This window comes from Brugia malayi (assembly GCF_000002995.4).
Source record: "Brugia malayi strain FR3 genome assembly, contig: Bm_v4_ChrX_scaffold_001, whole genome shotgun sequence".
Taxonomy (NCBI): domain Eukaryota; kingdom Metazoa; phylum Nematoda; class Chromadorea; order Rhabditida; family Onchocercidae; genus Brugia; species Brugia malayi.
The window spans coordinates 2845179-2864610 of record NW_025062479.1 but is presented as its reverse complement, the minus strand read 5'-3'; the positions used below and the strand labels follow the sequence as shown (position 1 = coordinate 2864610).

The 19432-nt window shown below is 31.7% G+C and overlaps 4 protein-coding genes across 5 annotated transcripts; 2 read left to right on the top strand and 2 right to left on the bottom strand.

The window, feature by feature from the left end:
* Nucleotides 1–2072: 2072 nt before the first annotated feature.
* Nucleotides 2073–4955, top strand: Bm4720 (putative 36.5 kDa protein K01A12.3 in chromosome X, putative; the record flags this gene model as incomplete). The annotated part of the gene is made up of 6 exons (XM_043073385.1): nucleotides 2073–2640; nucleotides 3033–3122; nucleotides 3362–3516; nucleotides 3755–3877; nucleotides 4235–4401; nucleotides 4607–4955. 6 exons carry the CDS (start codon nucleotides 2073–2075, stop codon nucleotides 4953–4955), a joined length of 1452 nt encoding a protein of 483 aa, XP_042929319.1.
* Nucleotides 4956–5788: 833 nt separating this feature from the next.
* On the top strand, nucleotides 5789–10353 carry Bm10906 (the record flags this gene model as incomplete). 2 transcript variants are annotated; one of them, XM_043073384.1, is made up of 16 exons in its annotated part: nucleotide 5789; nucleotides 5935–6000; nucleotides 6510–6716; nucleotides 6826–6966; nucleotides 7031–7207; nucleotides 7322–7502; nucleotides 7697–7781; nucleotides 7911–8055; nucleotides 8326–8420; nucleotides 8653–8793; nucleotides 8912–9148; nucleotides 9426–9638; nucleotides 9713–9764; nucleotides 9880–9977; nucleotides 10043–10174; nucleotides 10243–10353. In XM_043073384.1, coding segments are annotated over 16 exons (2082 nt in total). The 2 variants fall into 2 exon arrangements, with proteins under 2 accessions (XP_042929318.1, XP_001892723.2); XM_001892688.2 differs by lacking the exon at nucleotides 10043–10174.
* Nucleotides 10354–11872: 1519 nt separating this feature from the next.
* Nucleotides 11873–13480, bottom strand: Bm10905 (Uncharacterized protein; the record flags this gene model as incomplete). Its single annotated transcript, XM_001892690.2, has 5 exons — nucleotides 11873–11958; nucleotides 12191–12251; nucleotides 12873–13033; nucleotides 13211–13261; nucleotides 13342–13480. 5 exons carry the CDS (start codon nucleotides 13478–13480, stop codon nucleotides 11873–11875), a joined length of 498 nt encoding a protein of 165 aa, XP_001892725.2.
* Nucleotides 13481–15307: 1827 nt separating this feature from the next.
* On the bottom strand, nucleotides 15308–19062 carry Bm2630 (cleft lip and palate associated transmembrane protein 1, putative; the record flags this gene model as incomplete). The annotated part of the gene is made up of 13 exons (XM_001892691.1): nucleotides 15308–15502; nucleotides 15777–15935; nucleotides 16056–16214; nucleotides 16454–16549; nucleotides 16715–16870; nucleotides 16957–17051; nucleotides 17134–17242; nucleotides 17506–17705; nucleotides 17832–18027; nucleotides 18200–18430; nucleotides 18568–18701; nucleotides 18770–18848; nucleotides 18982–19062. 13 exons carry the CDS (start codon nucleotides 19060–19062, stop codon nucleotides 15308–15310), a joined length of 1890 nt encoding a protein of 629 aa, XP_001892726.1.
* Between the last annotated feature and the right edge of the window lie 370 nt (nucleotides 19063–19432).

The following is a 19432-nucleotide window of genomic DNA, read 5'->3' as shown; positions in this document are numbered from 1 at the left end:
ACTGTTAAAACCAGATGAATCATTTAATTATCTGTTGTAGCTGTCATCATCTTCAGCTGTGACAATAATATATAGAAAATCCGTGGGGAAGAAGAGGTGACACTACCGTAGAAAGTTCTAGTTTCGTTCAAAATCTAATATTCAGTAATTGGTCATTTAATTATGCATGGAGAAATTTCATTGCCTGTTTATGATTTTTTGTTCCCATTTTTTCCCTCAACACCACCATTTTTTTTCCTTTTTTTTTTTTTTTTTTTTTTGTCGAATTACAGTTCACTTCAATCTTTCTGATTAGTGTTTCACTTGTAATTTCTGTAACTGTTAACTAATGTCAAATGATAAATAGTGGAAGTTATGACCAAACAATGGAAAATAAGTGTTTTACGTGAGCTGTATAAATCCGAATAAATCCGGAAAAATTAACTACTCAAATGCTTTGCTGTTTTTGAAGGAAGTCTGAAATGATGGATTAGTTTCAAATAATATAATGAAAAAAGAAGAAAAATTCTGTTTGATTAAACATTCAATGGAATCATGAATAGCAAATTTTGTTTAATAATTTATCATTAGTAATTTACAATAAAATATTATCAATATTCGTATACATTTATAATAATTTTATAATGAGAATCCTAAAAAAAAATTATTTCAGGTTAATGAAAATAATGACTACGTTATGAATATATTTTTGAAAAGCATTAAGTAAAGTTAATTAGATGAGTTACGCAGTCATAAATAAATTTAATATTTGTAACTGTCAGCAGTGACTCATTTGATCTCATTTTTTAAAATTATTATTAAGAAAAATTTCAGTGTAAAAGAAAAGAGTATATCAAATAGAAAAGAAAAGCCTTTTAATTATCCGAGAATACTAAAGCAAACATTCAACAAGAATGCTAATTGAAACTGTTGTAACTCATCGACTATCTGCTAACATATATGTCATTCCAAGCCAGCAATTTCATAGTTTCTGGTTGAAGCAGTTGATGTTAAACAAATGAATCTCTAAGATTAAATGCAAATTTATAGCGATTCATTCACTTTATAATGTTGTCAATGTCTTTTTTTTACGTCTTGTTTCGGTTTCTGTTTTAAAATCTATATTCTAAAATTTAGAGAAATAGCAAATTTGTCATATCTTTATGCTTTTTTGAGATTGAATTTGAGGATTTTGATTATTCCATAAAATATTAATGTTTACTCCAACTGACTGTCAGGAGAGGAAAAAGAGGTAGAAGGAAGTGGACATTATTCACTTTGACCAGTATAAATTATCGTCTCATAAAACTAGCAATCCACGAATTCGAATTAGCTTTTATGTGAAAGGTTTGAATGTAAAAAATTTGAGAGATTGAAATTTTGCACAATCATTTTATGACCATACATTTTACTAAAGAGTATGTATTTGAGTAATGTAGCCGGCCTCCTTACTAATTCTACGCCTTTATTTGCATTCATATAAGCTCATTCACTCCTGCCTTTTTAACAATTTTCAAGTTCTCTCTTGTTTTTATTTTCCTGTATTTTTTCATCAGAAATTTCCTTGGGGTCATTCACTTTCCGAATCAATTAACAGTAAATCTTACATTTAACTTTCATGATTTCTTCACAAAAACTTTTATTTCGAATTTTCATTAAATAATGTTATTCATTTTTCAGTTTCTAAAAAATTTCATTTAAGAAAGAAGATACTATTAGAATGATTATACTAAATTATACACTCCGGTTAATCCATTTGTAGAGGAATAAAATTGTATCATAATATCTCAATTGTTATCATTGAAATGATTTCAGCTTGTCCGCTATTTATTTATTTTTTTGCTGGTTTTTTGTTTATTTTATTTCTCTTTTTTTTGTCGCTGTTATTTTGCTGTTGATGAAATACATTTTAGGAAATATGAAAACCACTGTAGTTTTAAAGTATTAAGCTTATATATACACTTTGTTGTAAATTGTAACATATTTCAGCGTTTTTATTCGTCCCAACAAATGTGGTAGGAATTCTTTGCAGGATAAAGCAAAAATGTAATCAAGGAAATACTGCATGGCAAAAAGAAGCAAAAAAATTTAAAATGATTGGAGAACTGTTCGATTCTGATGGAGTGACAAGGGCAGTAGGAGGAATTTATATATTCATTGGAATTACTGGTTCATTATGCAATGTGACAACACTGCTAATGATTACATGCTGTCGAATGTATCGTTTATCAGCCTATACTATTATGGCTAATCTTGCATTAGCTGATGCTATTATGCTCATTGTTGCTGGTCTCGTTTGTGGTCTCAATATTATTCAAGTGCCTTTTCTAAATTACGACAATACTACCAATAATTCCACTGAAATTCTAAATAGCAGTAATTTTATGACTGATCCTATAAAAATAGTTGGAATTAAAAGTGAATTGTATAATGTAAACAGGAGTCAATTCAATACACTTTTGGAAGATTTGCATTTTTCCGTATTTTTATTATCATTCCTTGAAATAGCTGCTTGGACGGCAGGAATAATAAGTCACGCATTGCTGGGTATCAATCGTTGCGTTGCAATTTGCTTCTATCGTACTCGTGCTAAAACAATTAATCGAGTGTCATTTGCGCTTGTTGGCTCTACAATAACATGGCTTATCGGCATTATTGCAGGTTCATCCATCATTTTCAATAATCATTCCACGTGAATATTAGACGCAATTTCAAGCATCCTGAATTACATTCAAGTATGCAGAGAAAATGAGAGCGAAAAAACGAAAAAAGAGAAGACTATACCGTCAGAAATAATTATCAAATTTCAAACTGACTTTTAAAACAGTAAGCAGAAAAAATATAAAGAAATTTTAGACAGCTTTTTTAGCTTTCAAGTAGCATAATTTCCTCTGGCATCTTTGATAAGATGATATATAATGGGTTACTAATGAGAAATGTGCATTTTAATGTTTGATTATCTTCTTCGTAGATATGAAACTAATTAACCTATCTCTTCAAACTTCAGCTTTTTAATTCTTTCTTTATTCTTTAAGTAATAATTTAGCTTTTAGCTTATATCGGAACAATGCCTGTGCCACTGATGGGCATGCGAACTGATATGTGGACAGTGAGCTTTTTGAATACAGCTGGAAGAAGGCCGGGTATACTTTCTCATATTTCACTTCTCCTTTGAAAGATATTTGGAAGAAAATTGGTAAAAGTAGCTTCACGACTACCTTATGAAAAATAAAATTTTTCTTGTTTGATTAGAATCAAAATCTGCAAATTTGAGTAGAACTTTCGTCCGAAACGGAATTAAAATAGCAGATATCTCTTCATTTGAAATTATTTTCATGTCATTTAAAGAAAGAAATGAACTATAAAATATGACAATTTATAGCAGTGTTCATGGTACTTGCATTATCTTTCAATTTTGTCAGTATCTTAGCGCAATGGTCATGTTCTTTAATGGTACTTATAAAAATATACAAAGTTCGCCATAAAATTAACTGTAACAAGTTGAACCTTGGCAGTGCTAAAAGATTTAAAAAACAGGTGAGCTGTTTCTATTGTAACATATTAGACATATTAAAGATATTTTTGACAGAGTAATATTACTAATATTATTACTACAATAGCTGCATGTATCATTAAATTTGATCGGTTAGAGGAAAACAGAATTGTTATGTTACGCTGATAGAACTTGTAAATGCATGCGTAACTGCAACTGTTATTTTTTATTATTTTGTTATTTTTTAAAAATTTAATCAGAAGCAAAAATTTTTTTTTTCAGGCTCGTTTAACATTTCAGTTTTTTTATCCATCTCTCATTTGTACTATTTCATCTATTATATTCTTTGCTAAACCATTCATGACTGATATATTGACCAGTTGGCAGTTTGTTTTTCTACATTTGGTAAGATAATTTTGTGTTTAATTAACAGCTTCTTTTGTAAGTGGTAAGGCGTAACTTTGTAACAATAACTGTAATTAATGTTGAACAAAAACCTTAAGTAAAGTATTCCGCCTAATTTACCTGCTAATAAATTGAGCGATGATTTGGAGTGCTTAGTTTTAATTAGTCAACATTCAAGCTTTGGAAGTTATTCAACTTTTCATGAAGCGATGTGGTTTCTCACAGCAGTTCCAAGTACTAAACTTTGCTATTGATTATTTATAGCTCTACGAATATTAAGGTAATTCTAGTTCGTAGTAACCGAAAAAATTATTAGAATCATTGCTGGGTATAACATATGAAGTATACTATTTACAGATTTGGTTGTGTAATCATATGTGTAATCCATTTATCTATGCATATTTCAATGAACGTATGCGTTTAACCTATGGTCAATGGTTGACATGCGCACCTTTGCGAAAATGTATCAGTAAATTGGAGAAGCAATATTCACGAAAACACGGAAAACCTTTACGAGTATCAAAGTAGAATCTTAAAAAGATTTAAATTAGAATAAATGATAATGAATTTTCTAAAGTTGTGACAGTGACAGAGATAAAGCAATTTAATCTGATCTAGATTTGATCAAATAACAAGACTATTCTTGAGCAAAGAGAGAAAGATAAAAGAAAGCTGAATTATGATCTAAACAGAAATAGTGAATCGAAATGTATTTGCGATGTATTGTAGGCGACTGAATGCAGCTGCATCAATGGCAAGAAATGCATATTGGCGTGGTCGAAGTAATCGAAGTGATAATTTTGTACGGTCAAGCTTGCAGATGCAAAGTCGTGATTTTGAACAATTTTGTGAAGTGATGATGAGCGTTAATACCGCAAATGAAAGCAGTGAAGGATGGACGGAAAGTAGCAGTGATACGGAAGCAGAACCGGTTACTGCAGCAATTTGTGCAGCACCACAAACATCATCACGACGTAGCAATGCTGCAAAAGGCCTGGAATTGCATTCGCTTGTTTTTGATTTGGGACGTCAAACAGTAGAACATTGGGCTAATTTTGCTAAGAAAGCAAGCTTTTGATATGCTACACATCGTATCATTATAATAGCAAGCTTATCCCAGATTTCCGGTTTTCTGCTATCCACAATATTGAATGTAAACTGATTAATAGGAAAGGAGGAAGGATATTGGGATCAATAAGTGCCTTATCGTTAAGCAGCACATTGATGAGCTCTTTGTCATATCCTTCCTTATCACTATCTATTCTATTATGCACAGCTTAGCCAGAATTATGTTCATCAAATTAAAGTCAAATCTACTGAATAAAAGTTGCATTTATTGAGTGAGAATTGCACTTAATAAAATTTAATTCATCAAATACAAATTTATTCTGACAGTCTACCATAATGTGGTAAGATGTTCAGTTTCATGAATGTTGCACAGTATGGCGGGTATTTTAAAGTTTCAAACATATGATGTTATTGCCAAACAGTAAAATGCTGCTGTACGGTACAGTTAGTCGAAGATTTCCGGTGCATTTGTAAAATGCTGAAAAGGTGATCGGGTTTTGTACAGAAAATTAGTTAGCACACATGACTGTTATACTTGAATGATAATTCGTGATGTGAATGTTTCTTACATAAGGAAAAGAGAACATTTGAGACTCCCAACCATTTATCAGATCAGAAAAAAAAATTCTAAACTTGTAGGAAAGCACCATATCTTTACTTCTGATTGTAGTAGTTTAGAAGTCGCAAATTTCAGCCTTACGGCTTGGGTATTACCGGATTACGTGGATGTACGTATTTTTAAAAAATATATATTCGATTAGTTCAGTACGAAGCAGATAATCATCTCACATCAACAAAATTCTGTTCTTCAGTGAACAGGGAATAAACAAATCGAAAACACATAGTAATGATTGTTGTCTGTTCATTTTTTTTTTCCGTAGGTTTCTGCTGTTTTATTCAGAATACAATTTCCTGATTTGAAAAATTTAGAACAGGATTGTATCACTAAGTTGGAATTCAATAAAACTGATAATAACACTTTTTTGCAGTGCTGGAGCTATCTGATAAGGAATCTGATGATTCCAAAGAGAATCGTTGGGGAAGACGTCAATTCAGTATGTTTACTAACTTTTCATCCATTTGGCTTATAATTCCTCATTCTGGTCATGTTTTTACTGCTGTGTTTATGTTCATGTGCATGCTTTTCCTAGATGATAGTATACAAGAGTTTCCTGATAATCCAAATGACATATGTATCTCTTACCGCATATTGTCTTTTCTACCTGATTATTGGCTTTTTATGGCTAGGTCAATTTTTGTTTAATTTATATTCAAGACGTTTGTACTTCCGTAACATGCATGTCTGCATATAGGATTTAGCCGCATATGCATTAGAACTAGCTACTGATCAGTCTAATGCTCTTCAATCCAAAATGCTTGTTGCTAATGACTGAGAATAATATGAACTTTGATATTAACTTTGCTGTTTGCACTAATACATTTTTTAAAACCAGTGAAATGAATGTCGTTAATAGCTACCGATATTAAAATTTCTGATACATAAGTTTTCAATTGCAAAGATAATATTTTGCTGTGCAAAATTATATATTTAGTTCATTTTCAGATGTTGGGAAACAGGAATGTTTCATTTGTAGGAAGCTGGAAGAATCTGAAGATGGGGAATTTGTTCGTTGCCCCTCAACTAGTATTGAAAATGCAGCCACTACTGATGAAGATGCTTCTGATTTCGGCAATAATAAAATTAGAAAATGCAGTTTCTCATCATGCACTTTGCGATTCCACGAAAACTGCTTTTTGATTTTTACAGAAGGTTTTTATTGAAACTATCCAAGCTTTTTACTACGGGAATCCTCTATTTGTTCAGAGAAACAATGTAATTGCTTTCATTCCACTAACAGTTTTTATATCTATTTGTTCAGGTGACTTCCTGCCAAGAATTCATATATTGGACAGACATGGTGATCTCTGTATTAATTTAAAAGACAGTAAAAAGTGGATATGTCCTCAACATGAATGCAACTTTTGTAATCAAGAACTTCTACGAACACGAGCTTTTCTAGGTAATCTTTTTTTTTTTTTTTTGCGGACTGCGTGCTCACGAAGAGGCATATAATTAGTTTCTAGGGAAATTTATACAATGCGTGAAATGTGTGTTCGCTTGGCATCCTTCTTGCGTCATAGTCGGTTCGCTACATATGGATCGAAAACGTGATCGCTATGTACTTTGTCCCAGGCACAGCACTGTGAAGCGTGCGTCAAAACGGAATATTCCATACTGCGTTAAATGTGAAAATCCTTTCGGTAAATTTTACATTAAAGAGAAGGAAAGCATTGAAGAACATATTGCCGAAACCACTAATTAAACTAATTATAACAAAACGTTTCGTGCTTATGGATTCTTATATTCTTTTGTAGAAAATGATTCTCAAAAAATGGCATGTAAGTCTTGCATACGTTCTTTTTGCCATAGCTGTGTTGCTGGGAAAAATAAAATCAAAGATGTGAAAGCAGAAAATTTTGAATTTGTGTGCGATTTTTGTCGATGCTTTGACTTCCCGAGAATTGGTGACTACGTTCTGGCAGCTTACAAATCCAAGTAAAAACCTTATTTTTTTCGTTTTTTTTTTCGAAATAATTCCGCAAATTCAAATTAAAAAATGTAATTTTTTTGAATTGTTAACGAAACATTTCCGAACATCTCTCATATAGATTCCGAATATTGTGAGTTTTGCGAATGTGAAATATGTTAAATCATTTTGATAATTTGTTTCGTTTAGTCTTATCTTTCAGTTTTTGGCCCGCAAGGTCTCTTCATGCTGATTTATTGCCAATATCGTTATATTCTATGAATAATTTGTTTGGAAAACTTCGCGAGGTATTGATATTTTTTTGTTCCCATGTTTCACAAGTGAGAATTATGTTATTCACCACATCGCTTTGTGCTTTGTGAAAGGTTTGCGGCTTCCTTATAGATCCGTCATGTATCTTATTGTTTTTATTTTAGCCGGGCTATGTACTTATACAGTGGGTTGAGGGATTGGATGTTCCAAATTATGATGTCGTAACATGTAGGGACTTGGTTCCACTTCCAAAGACACTGAATTGTTCATTTTGGAAGCGCATGAAGGCACATTCAAAGATTTACAAAGGTTTTTTTTTTTTTTTTTTTCAAGACTATATATGCATGTGATATTAAGTGATACTAAGAGATTGTTATGGAAACAGTGCTGCATAGTATTCATAGTGAAGCTTGAATTATATTATGCGTTTTCTAGAGTCTTATAACTCTTTGAGCTTCATGAAATCTCTTTAAAATGCAGGAGGTATAATACACTTTTTTCTTTGGTTTTTCCAGACTATGAATTTTTTATCACTACGGTTGTACTGTGTAAATGTTGATTAAATAAATGGAAATTTAGCTGCTGAAGCTATATACGCTAGTTCGAAAGCAGTAGTTGGTATCAGGCGTCCACTTCCACAAGAAGTTAAGGCATCAAAGTATACGAGAATTAAGGTGCCTTTTAAATCAAATATTTCTAGATTCTGCACATTACACTGTTTCATTTCTTTATGTTTCATGAGTGTAATTATTCAAAAACCAAAAAAGAAAAATTTTCTAGGAAACAACTTGTTAGGATAGTGAAAGACTAAGAGGGATAGCTGAAGTTACACAATTTTAGAGGGATTTTGAACTGTAATTATGGTGTCAACTTAATACAGAAATATAGTTGTATCATGAACTTCAGACAAATATAAATATGCGCTTAGCCAGAGCATTATCAGACACAACGGAATTAGGTCACTGCAATTGCGAACCTATCAATGGAATGCGTTGTACTGTTGCCCACAATTGCTTGAATCGAATCTTGATGACAGAATGTCCTGAGGTTATTTTCTATTTCTTTTCTAATCAATTTTTTTCTTATTAAATCATTAGTGTTGATTTTGTAGCACATTAAGTGGCACTATGAATTCTTCGAAGTTTTGTTAAAAATGTGATTATAGGATTGTGATTCAACTTATTTGGGGAAGCGGAACGCACTTGTAGGCGGTACAAGGCGACAGATTTTAAAAAGAACTACAAAACTGGTTACCAGTGAAAAATCCCTTTTACCATCACAAAAGATGTGTACAAATAATTTTTTGCGGCATCATGATACCAATGATGATAATTTATTTATGGAGGAAAAACCAACTATGTTAAAAGGATTTGGTGCCTTCGCGAAATGTGATATTGATAAAGTAAGGCATCAAATAAATAGAGTGTGGTGTTCTTAGTTCAAAACGTAAAACTTATTAGCTTTATCAAAGCTTAGAATTTATTGGTTTTATTTCATCAGTAAATAATTCAAAAATGGCGAAATCATATATTTGTTTGTCTTGATCGAAACATGCAACCATCTTATTGCCGCATTTCAGTAGTTTGTTAATTAGATCGAAAAGAAGGAAACAGATTTTTTTTTAAATTGCATATGAAATATTGCAGAAACAAAACCATCTTTAGTGCAGTCTCTTTTAGGGTATTGATTTAACCGAATATGTTGGGTATGTGATGACGAAGGATGAATACTTAGAAAAATTGCGGTTTCGTTGTTTATTTAATGATTTGGAGGCGTCATATTTTGGGATGCAATTGACAAATGATTTTTACGTGGATGCACGAAATTATGGCAATATTGCTCGGTCGTTCAACCATTCATGTGAACCGAATACTAAAGTAGATGCTGTGGTGGTATGTACCTCCATTTACTGTCTGGATTCTTTTACTGCTTAATTTATAATTGTCGTAGTTTTGTTTCTTTGCAGGTTGATGGAATTTACAGACTCAAAATTTCGACAATTAAAGATATCAAAAAAGGTACTCAGTGATTTGAATTAATCGTGTCATTAAGATTTCATTAAAATTTCAAGTACACTTGAACCACTGTATTTTTTAAATATAGTCACTGAAATTTTTTTTGCATTATTTTTAGGTGAGGAGTTGACCTTTGATTATGATACGGAGATTATTGAAGGCCTTGTGGGCATGGAATGTTTCTGTGGTTCTAGAAACTGTCGACGCATAATTGGGGTAATTGCTTTTTACTAAGCTTTTTTTCTTGCGCTTTTACCATATAAGTAGAATTAAATTTTCAGAAAAGAGCAAATACAACACGAAAAACTACAAGTATAAAAGATCTTTCTGTGTTGAACCAACACGTCATTGATAATAATAACACAGCGAAGAATGTTCAGTCGAAAACAACCCAGTTGAAGAGTTACAATGAAGTAATATTTGTTTCCCATATCATGGAAGAATATCCTTGATTTTCCTGCTCATTATGAATAATTTTCAGATTTGTGAAAGCAGCGATCATCTAGTGCAGGAATATGTGCAAAATAAGCGAAGCAAATACTCTGATGAAAACAAAGGTGCAAGAAAAGAACAAGCTTGTAAAGTTTCATGATAATTCATTCCGTTTTGGGGAATTTCTGGTCCCTTCATGTATTGACTTCTGACTTATTTTGAAAGGAATCCTACGACAAACGTCTTTAGTTATTCACATATGGTGTTCTGATATATTTTGTAATTGAATGCAATAAGGTAATGTTGTTTTGATATGAACTTTTCAGATTTCGTGGAAAGCAATGGTGAAAGAAAGCAGCAACTACGGAAATTACAGACATGTAAATTTTTGTAATTTCAGCACAAAAAATGTTTTCTGATGACTTTTTCTACCTTGAATCCATCATATAAATAACTTGCAGTTATTTCTGAGAACGTGAAAAGAAATGGAGCTGAAAAGCATTTATGCTCAGGAAAAGACCTGACAATTGTTAATGTTTCTGTGAAAAATGCTCATTATCAATCAAGGCAACAAAGTTGACTGGTTGAGTTAGAGGATGAATTTCTTGGAAATTCTACTGCAGAGCAACTGGAAAGAGAAAGAAGTGAATATAAGAACAAATTCCTTTCTTGAAATGCTAAACTATAGGTATCGATTTAATTTGTCTTTCCACTTGAACAATGCTCTTGGAGATTTCTTTGTTTCGTGCTTGACTTTATTCGAAATTATTCATTTTATTTAATGAATTTGTCAAGGCTCTGTGTTAATAAGCGATAACGAACTCCTAGAGGTTCATATTACACAGATAGTTAAAGATAAAAAAAAAAAAAAAATGGAAAGAAAATGGTTTATTGCTAATCCCATTAGGTTTGTTATTTTAAATGTATGTGCGTATTCATTTTATTTTAAATATGGTTTTATTGCATAAAAAATCGCTTTCCTTATCTTCATTAATATATTCCGGTATTGTTTCGTTTTATTTCTTAAGTTTTCTATTAAATTTGTTTCTATATTTTCATCTACTTTACTTTTATTAAATTTCTGCACGTTGTCTAATGGCTAGATTTGAACAAACATTGCTTTGAACATGAATTAAGACTGTTAGTTAACATCGAGATAACTCTTGTTTTTTGTTCTGAATTTTCTCTAATTCTTGTGGTTTATTGTCTTAATTATCATATGAAATCTATTTATTACTTTATTTGTATTGTTTCAGGTTGTGCATTTATGCGATCTAATAGTCTTTTCGTAATATTGCTCTTTTTCTGAACTTAGAGTGATTTTTGAAATTATTCTTGAAATATTTATTTCGATCGCTATTATTATTCTGTTTCTGGGTTATAATATTTGAAATTTAGCGTGACATTTGAATTCATGTGCATGCAGTTTTTTGGTGCTTATTTGGTTCACCATGTCTTTCTGATATGAAAATATAACTTTCCTGCATGCATATTGGTGAGGAAGCACTGAACTTGAGTAGATTTTTTGCAAAGGTAGTTTATTAACTCGATGTTTACATAGTAGTAGATGTATGTGGGTAAAGCGTACAGCGAATATTATTCGAATAAACATTACTTTGAATGAGGAACAGACTTGACAAAGCAATAGTCTATAATTCATCTGTGTTGGATATTGTCCTTTAACCGATCATTTTTTTTTTCAGCAGTGTTTCTTCATGCGATTCGGCTGAAAATGTCAGCAATTTTCCTTCATTTTGTTCGACTGCTGAAAATATCAGCAATCTTTAAATTGTTTTTTAAATTTGAAGAAGAGGTACAAACAAGAAAAAAATTTCTAATGACTCATAAACAAACTAATTTGCTCCTTTGCCTTTGTAACGTGGGTAATTTGACTGTTTTTTGATCTCTTCGAATTTTATGCTCCCAGCGGGCATGTAATTCATGTTGCTGGGTTAGTATGATTTTTTGTTTTTTGGTTTAAAGGCAATAAATCTTACCTTTCAAATTTGATTCAACTGGAGCAAGCCCAGGATGGATATCATGTTTCATCCATGGAAGCTGTAAAGAAGAGAGCTAGTGAATATCTTCATTTTGATTTGTATAAAGTTTTTTTTCCACAACTTTGCATTAAGGATATGTTTAAATGCGTGAAAAAACAATGGTATTCCAAATCAAAATTTAATTTTCTCTCCTTTTACTCTCTCTTTTTACATCACTTCTAATGTTTGGGGTATTAATAATAATTGATTACTAAAGCTAATTTCTTTATTGTAAAACTTGACAACATCAATTTGGTGTCGACATGTTTCCTTCTAACATATTGAAGTTGTATATCATAAAGTACAAAGCTTTTGAAGGAATATCATCCAACAAGAAGTGATATTTTGCTTACGAAGGAATTAGAGATAACCTTACCAAATCCAACCAAGTATATACTGTGAATTGAAATTTATGGGAAAATAGAAAGACATTGTGTCATTATAGTTCCTTGCAAAGCGTTCAGATTACTTTAAATAGTTGTGATCTTGTACTTCCTTCGTTTATTATTTATAGAATAAGCCACAGTATATATCGTAAATCTTGCGGATGGAGAGATTAGTGGATAAATATATGGCATGATTTAAGAATTTAACCTTCGATACAGAATTCAATTACTGGATTTATTAAAAAAAGAAATACCATAGATGAGTGTTCTTTAAATTTTGATTCCCTTTTTCGGTGTATTTTATTACTCAAATTAATTGCCGTCTCATTTTTTCCATCTTTATCATCTTCCTCACTGCTGCTACTACTGTGTTTTCTATCTTTCTTTTGCCCCACCTTATACTCTCGTTCGTATCCTGTAAAGTTTGCCGTGATACCTTCTAATACTAACAATGATTATTTACTTGTATTTTAAAGTAATTAGTAATAAATTTTTGAAATATCAATGCACATATAAAAATGATTAAACAAGAAGGCACGGGATGAAATCAACCAAACATTTGAGTCAACGCCAATTAATTAAACTTTCATACCATGGCTCTTGTCTTTTCTCTGCCTATCTTCATCATCATTTTCTGCAAAACCTGCAATTAATCATGTTTAACTATATTTTTATTCCTGAATTCCAATACTCATTTTAAAATGAAAAAAAAAAAAACTCCACCTGAGGAGGATGAAGTGAATTCCGACGTATTGCCTCGATCAACTGTCTTTTTTCGGTTACTCTTACTACGTGCTGCATCTATCTGCCATAGCAATACACCAATTACCAATGCCACAACAATCATTTTAATATTCATCATAACGTTGCACTGCAAATATTCACTCTCATAAAAAAGAAATTGCAAATCACTTCAGTGCTGTACACTTGTTTTTATAAAATGAATTAATAAAACAATGAATTTTATTTGCCATAAATTAGAAAAGGATATTTGTAAGTACTTACAAATTTTTTTTTTTGGAAAAGAAAAAAAAAAAAAAATCAACAACTGAAAAATAGAATAAACAGCAAAGGAGTCTTAAACATTCCGGATATATCGCTTTAGAATATTGATAACGTAAAACATAACAATTACTTATACAAGATACTTTTTGATGAGAACATAAGTTTGTAGATAATAAATAAACGCTGAAATGGAACAATGAAAGCTCCATATTCCACAAATTTCTAATAGCTGCATTATGTTTACTTACTTACCATAAAATTTTCCAGCTAGCTTATTTTTAATTTAATTCCATTTAACATATGAAATATATAACTAAATATTTAAAGAAAAAGAATCATTTAAAAAATTTCGTTATTGTATTTGCACCATATTGACCTCGTTGAAGAATAATAAAATACACTTTATTATTTGTGATTTATTTAAGGCTTTTTTTTTTTTTTGGTGGGAGGAAAGGGGAAAAAAACTCTGACAATATTTCACTTAAATATTAATTGAAATACTGCTTCAAGTAATTTTTTCTTGGTAAAGGTATTTTGCTTCTGAAACATGCATAAAATATCAGTTGTTGTGCATTTATCAAACATGAACAAACTTTTGGAAAAGATATCACAATGAAAAAGTAAAAAAGTAAATTATTTTTACAAATCCCTAAAAGTTACCATCATCCAAATCTTCATTCAAGCAGTGAAATAATAGGAAATATAAATAGGAGACATTATTAGCAAACTGTGTGTGCTATTCAGTTTAAAGGATAAATGATAATGAAATCAATTCGAAAAAAACAACTGCTTCGATTAGAAACGAAAACCATCGTTTCTTTAAAGAAAAGACTGTTGATAAGTGCTTTGAAATAACAGCTCCAATGATGAACGATGAGTAATGAACAATGATAAATTACAATTCTATGGCACATACATACATATATACTTAGCAGTTATCCCCAAGTTGAATTTCTAGAATTTTTAGAACATTTTATAATTTTAGTCACGAACATCAAGTCTTCCTGCCCATTTCACAAGCAGACGCAACTGACCCAAACAGCACTACTTCAAGTCCATGTTAAGCAACCAGTCTCTGTGTTCGTTTTTTTTCTTTTTTTTTTCTAACGAAACTGCCATCATCGCAGTCATAATGTAAAAGCTCATGAGTCACTCTAAATAGGTATACCTAAACTAAACTCTACTGCATAAAATTGATTTATAAACCGGCACAAAACTACCAACTCATTAAGGCCCTCACTTCCTAAAATAATTTGCTTTCTCAGAAGATGAGGACCTTCTCCACCTTATACTTCATTTTATCAAATACTATCACTTTTATTTATCGCCAAGTGCTCGTTGCCCTACTTGCATACCTTTTTATATGTCAGTTTGATTTTTACTGCCACAATTCGGACAAATTTTTCATTATATAATTACTGAAAATACCACAAAAAAGCATTTAAAACATTTCTTCACACTGCGCATGAATCATATATTCACATCAAAAAATGAAAAAAACTGCAGCTTGCTCAATCTTATTTCCGAAAAAACAAAGCACGCAGTTTTTTCCATATAATAAAATTTTTTCAATGCGATCGAAATAACACAAATTTTTAAAATTTATAAATTTGCAATTTACTACTTTCAGTTTAATAACTATTTCCATGGGACACCAGAAATGAGAGATCTTGGTAACTAAAGCTTATCGCTCTTTCTTCGTTTCTGTATTATTTTGAACTGTTTCAGCCGGGGTCTGTAGATCATTATTACCGGGTGGTTTGGCATCCACCAATTGCTTTTGTGATTCGTTTTCGCCAGTTGGATCTTCCAGCGAAACTCCATATTCGTTCACACGTGTTGGATCAACTCGATAAATCCACCTTTGATAAATATATATCTGAACAGAATAAGAAAAATAAATATAAATCTTTTTTCACAGATTATATATGCAAAAAAAAAAAAAAAAAAAAGAAAAACGAGGTTAAAAAAGAATTAAACAATTAAAAAGACATAGTGATTCGTAAGGAAGTTCTGAAATATTAGATATATTTCACGTGTTGTCTAAGTAAGCTCAAGTCAATTTGGTTTTGAAAATTTATCTAAAAAGGATTCATACTACGTGTGTAAATGACTGGGACAATGTATTTCTTTTTAAAATGTTAGCAACCAACCAAAAACACAATATCATCTCGAAAACATCCTAAACGATACATTGTTGGCATTCTGATGACAAAAGCAAAGAGATCATCGATGAACGTATTGATGAATTTGTATGTTAACATGCGCCAAGGCAAATGAGCCACAGATTTTAACTTATAATTTATAAAAAGCTGAAATATGCAACGTATATCTCATTCTTCTTCCAGAGTTAAATTAAACAAATATTTAGAAATACAGACCAAATGTTTTCGTAAAAAAGATGTGAATTTTTGACTGCACTGAAAGCCAACCTGTGGTGTCATCATAATAAATCCAAATGTTAGTAAAAAGCTATACAGCATGCTTAATATCCAACTATACCAACCACGTTGTTCGACATATATGAGAGAATATACTGCATAACCACCAAGCAATGGAAAAAGTACCCATGACAAATATTTGAAGGCTAACTAAAATTATATCATGAAAGATTTGATGGCGCAACACCAGATATCAATATATCCAAAAAAAATTATCATACCAAACTTTTGACGAGTTCTGTAGGCATAAAAATCTCAATTTTCCTTTTTACAAAATACTTCGAATCTTCGTTTCAACAAAATTACCACTAAGAACAAAGTTAAATATGCCATCGAAAAAGCAAGTACAGCTATGGTTACCATGATAAACTATAACTAAACAAACTAACCTGGTCATACTGTTTTGTATCTGATTCAACATATGATCCCTTATCAGTAAATATGATCTTTGGCAAGAACCCAAATAGTTTTTGGGTCTGATCAACCTTAAATGGTGGTTTTAGGTCCTGAATATCAAGTAAACAAAGTAGGCAAAGCTGATTGCGTATAATGAATATAATACTACAATTGCCAAATAAAATTTTTTACAGAAAACAACGATTTCAAAATATATAACATCTGTAAATTGTGAAAGTGAAAATCAACCATACATTTATATTGACACATTTCGGTATTTTCCATAGTTCAATCACCAAACCAACTCCAACAGACATTTTGATAATCCATGAAGTATCGTTATCACAAATATACAAAAAAACAATGACAGACTGGAACACGCTGAATAAAACTGAACGAACAGATAGGCCCTGCAAAACAAATTTTAACATAAGTAAAAAAATATGCAATATTTTACAAAGACTTAGGGATTCCGCAACAGAAAATTCTCACAAACCTCCAAGCTCTTTCGTGATCTCCAAAATTGGATATCATTTTTGAAAGCCAAAAACTCGAAAACGGTATGCAACAACGAAACAGTAATTGTCAGTCCTGAAAACAGAATTTCCTACAAATGACCCTCCAAAAATGGATTAATAAAATAACGGCACACTTCTAAAATGAAATGACTAACCAAGCAATACTGGGCTTGTTTCGAGAAGTGCCTGTTTGATTGAGTCCTGGTCATCATCTCCATCTTCAAACAATTCACCACCGAACATCTGTGACCACTTCCCGCGCATCTGCAGGAAAGCAGTTAGTAAAAATTGTTGAGAAATAAAGTTAAGAAAAAAAAAAACCTCAGCAAAACAGAGATGGAATGTAGGTTGAAGGACTGACGTTCAAAACCAGTTATAGCTTTGAACGTTAATGCTCACCATACTTTTTAGCGCTTTATGCAGGCCAAACAAAAATTTTTGAGTAGCTGAATAAAAGCGCGGAAACTCGTTCTGCAGACTTAATATTATAATGTTTCACAGATTTTTCTCTACCATGTAAAACTAACCTGCTGGGATGCGTATAATTGCCATTTAAATAATGATATTGGTGCATACCGAACTGAGAGTTTTAGTTCTTCAACTGAGCTATTTATTAATATATAATCGGCCGCTAAGTTCCAATAGTCGTTGAAAAAGAATATGGGCTTGTAGGTGTTGTCAATAGGATCAAACTTTACAGCTTCATCAAGGGGAGATGGCAAAGAACCTGCAAAACAGATCGCTAATAATGAACTAATTAGAAGCGAACAAGACAATTTGATTAGTATTTACAAACAATTTCATGCAAATTTTTATAAAACCATGATTTTTTTAATGTAGTTCAAAAAAGTACCTCTTTGCCATGCCGTCTGATCATCGACAAGACTAATCGTTAAATTTGGGTGCCAATAATTGAGTACTTCAAAACTCATCACTTCAGCCTTCTTTTGTTCTTCTTCAGTCTGTTCTGTCTTACCAGTAAGTAGATTTTGTGTCCTTTTATAATACTTCTTCTTGTATTTATTAAGTTGCCGTACATTATACAGCACCTGAAAACTATAAACAATGAAATTATTATTAGCTTAAAAAAGTATAGATGACGTACAGCATCCTAATATATTTCATAATATCACACTTATTTTAACCTTGAAAACGACAAAATATGTTTAAAAAATTTGATTCGACTAGAATGAAATATTGTTGACATAATCAAAAAGTAACCTCTCTTTTAACATGAAGGCGACTTCTACGATCAGGTGACTGATCTTTCTTTACAATGAATACATGTATGTATAACGAGCCATTATTAGCAAGCGATTTGGGAGTGGGAAATGTAGCTGATTTAGTACGTGAACCATCACCATCTGGACCAGATGTCCAATCACTATATGTCATGCCGGTTTCTTTCCAAAACAGCGCACTTTCGTCATCAAATTCATCGAATTTATCCTGCTGAAAGTCGAAAGTCTTCCAAACTTAACTCGCAAAAAACAAAATCAGTTATGGATTATTCTACATGAAATTTAAATACACAGATCCCTATTATTAGCCATAACAAACAAGCATCGAATTCTACACTTAAAACAAACCGAATCCGAGAGGTATATATATAGATCAAACTTCTGCCCTGGTTGGAAAAGATTTCGCGAGGGTAAAGATGCACCTGTATTCGACACTCCCGTATTATTATAACCAACACCACCAGACCGTCCACTCATAAAATCTACAACAAGAATATTCTTATTTTTGAAACACTATGATCACTGGTAAAAAAAAAAAAACCAACATTACTTTTCAAAAATGACGTTACAAAGTAAACGATCATAATGCGATACAGCATCCCTTTAATGAATGTCCATGTATCGAAGCCCTGAAATATAAACCGGAGATATAAGGATTCCCATCTCTTTATCTCTCTCCTCCGTGATACAACCAAATCGCCATTCCAGAATAAAAACTAACAGAAAATGCTCAAGAAGGTTATATCGTGTTTAAAAAAGTACCCGTTGCTGCTCCGGATTAGCTGGAGCTTGGTCGTCGCTCCTAACGATCCCACCATCACTCATTTCAGTGTTCCCCGACATAATGCACAACCTGAAATACACAATGAATTGCACAAAGGAATGTGGAACATGGAAAAAATTTATTCAAGAAAATAGTGTGGATCTTTCCACTATTCTTGACCTTGCAATGATTTTCCATCTGTGCCTGAACTGCACGATTCCACTATTCCCCGATACTTCCGTAATTCTTGCAACTAAGATTCACTAAATTTCATTTTTGGTAGTCAAAGATGAGATCAATAAAGTTTAAATATCGGACGAATGCTCTTTAATTCTAAAATGAGAAATCACAAAAGGTGTTATGTAAGGTAGGAAAGGGCAAAAATCATATCATTGATGTGAAAGTATCTTACAAGGGATTGAGAAAAAGTGTAAAGAATAACATGCCACT